At 62.9% G+C, this 9060-nt stretch overlaps 1 protein-coding gene across 1 annotated transcript; it reads right to left on the reverse strand.

The window, feature by feature from the left end:
• Positions 1 to 871: 871 nt before the first annotated feature.
• Neurod2 (neuronal differentiation 2) lies at positions 872 to 5103 on the reverse strand. The gene is made up of 2 exons (XM_005002414.3): positions 4759 to 5103; positions 872 to 3646 (listed from the first exon to the last, which is right to left on the reverse strand). Exon 2 carries the CDS (start codon positions 3639 to 3641, stop codon positions 2481 to 2483), a length of 1161 nt encoding a protein of 386 aa, XP_005002471.1. The 5' UTR covers positions 3642 to 3646; positions 4759 to 5103; the 3' UTR covers positions 872 to 2480.
• Between the last annotated feature and the right edge of the window lie 3957 nt (positions 5104 to 9060).

Genomic DNA, 9060 nt, shown 5'->3' on the forward strand with positions numbered 1-9060 from the left:
TCCCCCAGCACCCCTGCCCGTGCGCCCCCAGCCTAAAGTGCAGGTCCCTCCATCCAGCACAGAGGAGGCATGGCCAGGAGGCAGGACACTGCCCAGACATGAACCCAGGCTTCTAACCGATCGTGCTCGCCCCACCAGGAGCCTCCTGGCACCTCTGGGATGCTCCTCCACCTTCCTCCACGCCCCCAAAACTCAACACAACTGAAGCAAAAACGTGATTCCCTCAGTCCACTGAAACACAAATTTACATTGGAAAAGGGATTTCCCCACTAATACTGCATCTTCAGGTCTTTCTATATATTTTTTAATTTAAAAATATCCTCATGTGGCTCAGATGGTTCTCTTGGTGTCGGCCCACTGGCTTTTTCTGCAGCAGTGAGCCCAGGGCTGGACAATGACCTGCTCTTCCGGCCTTGGGTCATCTTTTCAGGAATGAAAAGATACTGTTTTAAAAGGGAGTGGTGCCAGGTGTGATGGTGTTCGCCTGTCATCCCAGTACTGGAGAGGCTGAGGTAGGAGGATCACTGTGAGTTTGAGGCCAGCCTGGGATCCACAGTGAGTTCAAGGCCAGTCTGAGCTACACAGCAAGACCCTGTCTCAAAATAGATAGAGGGCGGGTGTGTCAGTGTTAGGACCCAGCGCCTAGGAACCTGCTGGCTTTTGTGCTGGGAACCTGTGTCCCCTCCGGTCCCAGAGGGGCAAGGGGAGCTGTTGTGGCCTGATAGGTTTCTGCTGGGGTTCTGTGGGATGGAAGTGCCACCCAGGAAGGTCCCGGGTCCTGGATGTGCTGCCCGCATCACCCGTGCCCAGCACAATCCTCCCACCCCTCCATGAAAGGAGGCCACCATAGAAACCGATCCATCTTCACATCTCATTTACATAAATATTTATTAATCGTCATTAAACTGAACAGAAACACGCAATGCACTTCGGGTGTCCGGCGGGAAGGTCAGATTGCGTGTGTGTTGGTGAGTGTGTGGGTGTGTCGCCTGTGGGTTTGCCTTTTATTTTGCATCCTGTATTTGGATGCCCATGCCCTGCCTCTGCTGGGGTGAGGTTCACCTCGCGCACCCCTTCTGGGGAAAGTTGCAGAGGGGCTCTCAACCTTCCCCAGCCACCCGCTGGCCCAAGCCGGGAGGACAAGGGGGGTCAAAAGCGCTCACAGCCTCCGGATGCCTGGCACCCGCCCCGACGCCGTCCTGGCCCCTACCCCAGGTTTCTGTGCCCTTGGCCTCACCCCAAGAGGGGACAGAGATGCCCGCGGGGAGGAAGAGGCAGCGGGAGCCTCCCCTGGCCCCGGACGCTCATCCGAGCTGGGCCTGTGTGTGGTGCAGTGTGGGGTGCGTGTGTGTCGCTCATGCAAACCCTCCCTCCCCGAACAGACCCCCCAACAGTTTGCCATTCCATACAAATTTGGAAACAGGTTTTTAAAAAACAGTTTGACGCACAATGGGGACGGGGCAGGGGAGGGCAGTGGCACTGGGGCCCCAAATCTCCGAGTCACTGATTGTTAAGAACCTGGGAGGGGAGGGGGCGACATGGGCCCCCACTCACCAAAGTGCACAGATCCGCGCTGGGCGGGGCGTCCCGGGCTGAGCCGGGCCGCTAGGCTCAGTCAGAACCTCCTTGCATAGATATGTGTGTCTTTATTATTATTTATTATTATTGGTAGTTTTTTTTTTTTTTTTTTTTTTTGCCTTTTATTGCTTCTAAAAATTCTTACTGCGTTTTCTCTCCGATCCGGACTCTGCGTTCGGCCTTCATCGCCTCATGTATGTTTGTTTGTTAAAAAATAAATAAATAAAAATTTAAAAATGGAAAAGGGTAAAATGGAATCTAGTTACAAATTGTCTTGGCCTCTTTCCTCTCAATCCACATCCCCTCCCGCCAAAATGAAAACTGCAAAACGCGGAGATTCAGAGTAGGGAGCGGGGAAGGTGCTCCAGGCCCAGGCTCTGCTCTCTGCTAGAAAGAGGGGCGCCGGGTCAAGGCAGCTTGGGCGTCTGTGTTTAAAATAATAACGGAAGGGGAAAGTGCACCCCACTGCTCAGCTGTCCCCTGGACAACGCCTTTGGGCTTGCAGGGAGGTGAAGGAGAAACCAAGAGAAGGGGGGGGGTCTCCAAGGAGCACGCGCGGCTAGAGGTCCCTGGAGGCGCACTCCCTGCGCGAAGAGAGCCCGAAGCCCTCGGGGACAGAAGGCGAGTTTCCCGGGAGGGAGTAGGGCGGGAGGCCCGGGAGGCCAGGCCACCCACAGCTGCAACGGACTTGCCCGCAATGCCCCGGAGCGCGCGGGCAGCAGTCCCGCTTTCCAAGCCCCCCCACCCCCGGCGCGCGCTGTGCTCTGCGCGCCGGGAGGCGCGGAGCCCCTGCCCCTGCCCCTGCCCCTGGCGGGGGCGGAGTGGCCGCTGGAGCAGAGGGGCGGGCAAAGGCGAAAGAAGAAAAAGAGGGCCCGGCGGCGGGGGTGGTGGCGCGCGAGGTCTCAGTTATGGAAAAACGCGTTGAGCTCCTCGTACATGGGGCCCCGGTCGTGGTGCAGGTGCATGTCATAGGAGAGCAGGTTCTCCGAGTGCACGGCCCCGCGCACGGCCGCCGAGCCAAACACCAGCCCGTGGCCGCCAGGCCGCGAGCCGGGCAGCGCCGAGTAGTGCATAGAGTAGTGGTAGCTCTTCTCGTGGTCCGGCGACGAGTCCTGCTTGAGCGAGAAGTTGCCGTTGAGGCAGAGCGGGGGGCTGAGCGGGCCCTCGTACTCCGAGCTGTTGTAGTCCGGGCTGGCGCCCCCGCCGCCCGCCGCCGCGTACAGCGTCTCGTAGGCGGCCGCACAGTAGCCGTGGGTCCGCAGGGCGTGCGCCGCGCCGCCGCCCAAGCCGCCCGCCGCCTGGCACTGCGCGCCCGCCAGGCGCGAGCACGGGTATGGGTAGGGGTGCACGGCGAACGGGCCCCCCGAGCCGTGGAAGCGGCCCGTACCGTCGGCTCCCTGCTCGGTGAGGAAGTTGCGCGAGTTGAGCTGCAGGCAGCCGGCCACCAGGTTGGTAGTGGGCTGTGACAGGCCCTTGCACAGGGTCTGCACGTAGGACACCAGGTCTGGCCGCTTGCCGGAGCGCAGGATCTCCGAGAGCGCCCAGATGTAGTTCTTGGCCAGGCGCAGCGTCTCGATCTTGGAGAGCTTCTGCGTCTTGGAGTAGCAGGGCACCACCTTGCGCAGGTTGTCCAGCGCCGCGTTCAGGTCGTGCATGCGGTTGCGCTCGCGCGCATTCGCCTTCTGCCGCCGCAGCTTGGAGCGCTCCAGGCGCGCTTTGGTCATCTTGCGCTTCTTGGGCCCGCGCTTCTTGGGCCGCTCGCCCTCCGCCTCGTCCAGCCCTTCTTCCTCCTCCTCCTCCTCTTCTTCCTCGCCGCCCAGCTCGCCTTCCTCCTTAATCTCGGCCAGCGCGGCCTCGGGCACCTCCTCTCCGCGCAGGGGCAACGGCTTGGCGGCCCTCGCGGGCCCCGGAGCCCCCGGCCCGGGCGCAGGCGGCGGCTGCTGCGGCGGCGGTGGCGCTTCGCCCTTGTCGCTCCTGGGCTCCTCGTCGTCGCCGTCGCCCCAGCTGGAGAACTTGGGCACGTCTGAGAGGAGGCCAGGCTCGCTGAACAGGCGGGTCAGCATGGTGCCTGCGGGCGCCCCAGGGCGCGGGGGGGGGGGGACAGAGAAGGCGCAAAGTGAAGGCGCGCTGGGGTCCCGGCTCCCCCCCCCCCCGCGCGCCCCGGCCTCCCGCACTCAGAGTCTCCAATGGGCTGCGGCCTAGGTCCAGGACGCCCCCTCCTCCCCCGCCGCCCTCTCCTTCTTCTCCTCCCGCTGCAGCCCCGCCCAGGCCGGCCTTGGCTCAGGCCGACTCCCCGAACCAGACCCGGCTCCGCCCCTCCTGGGGATAAGGGTCCCCCAGTCGCCAAGTCCTTCCCGGGGTCCGAGTGGAGACCTGGTGGGGGCGCCAGGAACCCGATTCCCTGGCGGTGGGGGCGGCGTGCCCGCCCCAACCATGCGCGCTCCCGGAGGTGCAGAGGGGCTGGGCGGGTGCGGATGGTGACAGCGGCCCCTCGCCTGGGCCTCTGGCCCGGCTCCCCGACCTCCCACCCACTGGGGGTACCCCGCATTCCTAATCCAATTTGCAAGTTGGCCGCATGCCGCCCCCGCCCCCAGCCCGATCCGGATGGGGGACCCCTTCCTCGGCCCTGCGCGCCCCACTCTCTCGCGCCGGCCCAGGCGGGCAGCGGGGACTGGGGCGCGGGGTGCAGGGGTGGGGACTGAAGCTACCCCTTCCGTGTTCCCTGCGGCTAGGGACCCCCCCTGCGTACCTCCAGCCCCTCCCTCCCCCAGGGCTCTTCAGATCTCGTTGTATTTCGAGATGGATGGGAAGAAAATCCAAATTTGTTTGCTTGCATCTCTTTTTTGTGTGGTGGTGGGGAAAGGTCGCGGGGTTCCTTCGAGGGGGGGACAGCTTTGAGGGTCTCCACCTCGGCTTCCACGCGCCCCCACACCACGATCCTGCCTCTCTCCACCACCTCCAACCCCAGCGAAGGCAGAAACCCTCCCTCCGCAGCCCCCCAGCTGCAGCTTTTGGGGTCGGGGTGGGGTGGGGGAATCCAGGGCGCTTCCGCTGGACGCGCACCCCAGGAAGGGGGGGCTCTCGTCCCGGAAAGGGAAGGCTTTGGGGACCCTGATGCCCGAGGCAGCCCCCCACCCCACCCTTGGCAGGTCAGACCCAGCTCCCTCTCGGACAACTTACCTCGGAGAGGAGTCGGGAAAAGGGGGAGGGGGAGGGGGCGAGAAGAGAGGGGGGAAGCGGGGTCCGCGCGCCTAGTTCATTGTTCCCCCATCTCGGCGGCGGCGGCGGCGGGCGCGGGGGCAACGGCTCCTCAAGGCGGCGGGCGCCGGCGTCTTCAGCGCGCCGTGTGAGCCGCGGAGCGAGTGTGGCATCTCTACCAGGCGGGGTACCAGCCTCGCTGCCAGGCCATATGGGCTTGGCACGTCACGGGCAGCAGCTATCACATGAGAGACGGTGATTGGCATGCGTCTGCATTGGGGGAGAGCCGGCTCCCCCGGGACCCGCCGCCATCTGTCACTCTCTACTCCAAAAAAAAAAAAATTAAATAAATAAAGGAAATAAATAAATATCTCTGCCGCCCTCCCCTCCCCTCGGCTCCCCTCCCCGCTCAACGCAGGGAAAGCGGGGACGGAGGGGAGGGGGAGGGGTTGCCCTCCCCCCAAAGACAGAGAGGGGGTCCCCCCCCACACCACATGGGAACAATGGCTCTGGCCAGGCTGGAAACGGGAGGGTGGCTTTTGCGGTGGCCTCCAGTTTTTCTAGGCGCCTTCCGGGGTCCTGGCCCGGCCCCTTCCTCTCCTGCAGCCCCCTAAGGTGGGTCAGCAGCCGGCCCTGGGGTGTGTGGAGCAGGGCCCTCCGTCCTCAGGCCCCTCGGCCCCTGGAGGGTCTCCTGCACCACAAAGGGACAGCTGAGGCCCCTTGCAGGGTGGGCGCGGGGCGGCCGGGCCGAGTCCCATAGGTAGCGCTGGCACCGCGCCAGAGCGCCGGCCCGGCCGCCCCTCCCCCACGGCCTCCCTCCCGCACATCTGTGGCAGAACGGAATTCAGACCCGGGAGACAGAGGGGAAGAGGGTGGCCTGCGTGTGCGCGTGGGACCCGGGCAGCCAGGGGAACCTGAGATGCTTTCCTGGGTGCCAGGGGCACGGGGTGGAGGGAGGGGTGATGTTGGGTGGGGGTGGGGATGAGCCCACGCACCCTCCCCGCCATCGGGACGAAGAGCCAGCCGGTGTCAGTCTGGATTTCTAACCTAGAAAACTTGTCCCCTTCCTGTCCTTACCATCTCCTCCCCCTGCTGGACAGGTGACAGAGGTGACAAGCGAGGGACAGGACAGCGGCTTCCTCTCCCAGCCCGCTGCCTGGGCCCAGGAGGGAGGTGGGGGAGGCCAGGCCCGCACTGTCTACTCTCCCCTGCGCAAAACCTGCAGGCACTGTCGCTCGGGTCCCAGGAGCAGCCGCGAGGGGTCAGACAGGTGTCGGTGAGGGCCACAGCGAGAGCAAAAGGCAGGCGCAGGCTGAAGGATGCAAACGCTTGCACACACACATGTGAGCGTGCACGCACACCTGTTCCTCCCCCCTCTCCGTGCGGAAAATGGATCTACACCCCCTGTGAGTGTGAACAAGCTCATTACCACCAGCAGCAGGCCAGAGATTCTGACCCCACTTGGACTTCGCGATTGGCACACGCTTGGGGTTACCCCTGTGCCAGGCGCCATGAGGCCCCCAGAGCTGCATCCTCTCTCTCCTATCAGATTCCTCCAGGGCCCTGGGCTGAGGAGACAGATGGAACCGGGCCCTGTGCACACAGGACGCTGTGGCCCATGGGGCCTTGGGGACAGACAGAGGGACAGATGGATGGATGAGACTGGTCTTGGCCAAGAGCTAGAGTTCAGAATGCATTCTATTGGGGTCCCAAGAGGGCCAGGGGCTGGCCTGGGGCACATGGGATGAGCCTGCTGGGTCTAGAACCCAAGTACTAGGCTCTAGGCCAGTGGGCCCGGCTCTCTGCCACCTGTGGGGCCTCGCTGGAAGGTGACTCCTACTCATGGCAAAGGCAGAAGGCACCATGCCCTTTGAGATGATGGTTCACACCTGTTTTCCCAGTACTCGTACTCGGGAAGCTGAGGCAGGAGGATCCTTGCAAATTTGAGACCAGCCTGGGCTACAGAGTGAGCTCTAGGCCAGCCTGAACTGCATAGTGAGACCCTGTCTCAAAAAGATTAAAAAAAAAAAAAAAAGAGTAGGCCTCTAGGTGGGTGGGTACTCTTTGATTTGAGGCCCCCCTCGAAGAAGGCTTTACTATCCCTTTCTGGGGTCCCCAATCCTGCTGAGTGGGCCTTCTTGAGACCCTGGCTGTATGATATCCTGGCTACAGGCTCCAAGCTTCCCAGACCTGACCACTGCTGCTTTCCAGCTTCTGAAGCTTGCTCAATGCCTTGAGCCAGCTGGGCAATCTCTGTAAGCCTCGATTTCCCTGTCTACATAATGGGGACACTGTTGCTTCTTCTTCCTAGGGCTGCTGTTGTCATTTGGCAGCAGCACAGTGCACGCCACAAATGCTGGCTCTTGTTTTTATTAAGGCGCTTTGTAACGTGTTTCACAATATTAATTTCTTGCGCCTGCCTCCCCCAGCACACATGCAGGATGGCTGTGTGAGAAGTGAGCTTCTATGGATTCCTGGGGGAGCAAGTGGATGGGGACGGGGAGGCCGGTGAGCCCCCCCTGGGGTCTCGCAGGCCTTGGAGGGAGGGCCGGACCTTGGTCAGATTGGGGGGAAGCCCCACAGAGGCCCCTACACCTCCATCAGGCATGACCTCAGCTCTCTGGGCCCCCACAGGAGAACCCCCGAGCCGAATGTCTCCCTCTCAGCCGCCTCCTGCCTCTTCCTTCAGAAAAATGGAACAAGTTTTTCTCACTCAACACATTTCAACTTTTTTTTTTTTTAGAAGATACAATAAAAAGCAGGGGAAACTGGAACAGAGGGAGGTGTGGGCTGGGCCTGCCTCAGACATGGGCCGCCAAGGGGTGCCACACGTGTGTCCGTGTCACACCAACGAGTGTGAACACGGGGGGGGGGACCGGCATACACCCCTCTGCACACCCAGAGAGGCTGAGATGCAGCGATGGAGAGCGAGAAAGAGCCAGAAATGGAAGGAAGGAGATGGGAGGAGAAGGACACCCAGAGATGCCATCTGTTCCTCCCCGTGGCATTGGGGGAAGGGAGTTGGTGAGGGGCCTGGTCCCCTCCAGGCCTTGGAGAGAATCAAGGAGCGTGGTGGGCACCCCAGTCAGGCCTAGGAGACCCCCCTTTTCTGTGCCCATGCGTCCTAGAGGGAGCAGGGAGAAAGGGGCTGAGGGTTCCCATGGAGACATGGCCCCTTCCCAGGGGAGGCCACAGGCTGGGCACCTAAAATGGCTGCCTTGGAAGGGCAGCGGCCATTTTGTTCGGCTCCAGTCCTGAGGTGCAGAGGTGAAGGGAAACGGGTTCGGGGTGGGGGGGCTGAGGGGGGAAAGGGAGGCACCAAGAGGGTGAGAGGGCGCTGAGAGGGTGAGGGCAGCCAGGGAGCTACAGAGAGGGGAGCTGGAGGGAGGAGATGGTCATTCCCGAGCAGGCTAGGGGCCGAGCTCAAGGTGAGGAAGAATGTTCTAGAACACTTGCTCTCACCACACCCCATGCTCCCCCTAATACAACCCATCCCTACATGAGTCTGCCTGCTCCTGCGCATTCTGACATGTGGCCTCCCAATAACGTGAGTGGGCACAAGTGTGCAGAGAGGTACCAGGCTACTGGAGTGCAGGTGGGACCCGTCAAGGTGTCACCCCCTGTCACCACAGCCAGACCCCCAGCTCTGGGGCCTTGATGGCCAGGAGGGGGGCAGAAAGTGGGCATGAGGACACCTGAGGAGGCCCCAGCAGGGGAGATACTCAGGGGGGTCCTGTGGGCACCCCTTGCCCGCCCACACCCCCTCCGCCCCTCCCCCTCCACAGTGAGCCTGCGCCGGGCGCGCCAGATGGTGGGGCTGAGGCGACGTTGCCGGGAGGTGAGGGCTGGCACGGGCATGTGCGGCTGCGTGCCGAGCGGTGCCACCCGGCGGGGGAGGGGCGGGCATGGCCCCCGCCGCCTGGCCATCTCGGTCCTGACTGCCCATTACCTAGGGCTGCCCCGTCCTGGCCTCCCCTGTCCCCACTCCTGTGGATAGGGTGGCTCCTATCAGCTGAGACCCCAGGTCAGACCTGGCCTCTGCATCCTGCACTCCCCCACCCAGGACAAAGGACCACAGACACCTTCCTGTCCCCATCACCATTCAGCAGGCAGCTGGCCCCTCAGGGGTGCCCTGGCTCACAACATGGCATGACCTTTTTCCCCAGCTCCTCTGCCTGCTGGCCTTGAGCCTGCTCCCTGGAGAAGGGCCCCTCCCTGTGTCCTGGGCACCTCCACCTTGGTGCCACGATCTCCCTGGCCAGGCTGGGTGGCTCGACTGTCCTG

Source organism: Cavia porcellus, unplaced genomic scaffold, assembly GCF_034190915.1.
Source record: "Cavia porcellus strain 051 isolate PalLab524CR breed Dunkin Hartley unplaced genomic scaffold, mCavPor4.1 scaffold_6, whole genome shotgun sequence".
NCBI classification, from domain to species: domain Eukaryota; kingdom Metazoa; phylum Chordata; class Mammalia; order Rodentia; family Caviidae; genus Cavia; species Cavia porcellus.

Bases quoted from the DNA above. Each gene is read 5' to 3' on its own strand.
- Neurod2 (XM_005002414.3), bottom strand. From the start codon at position 3,641: ATGCTGACCCGCCTGTTCAGCGAGCCTGGCCTCCTCTCAGACGTGCCC.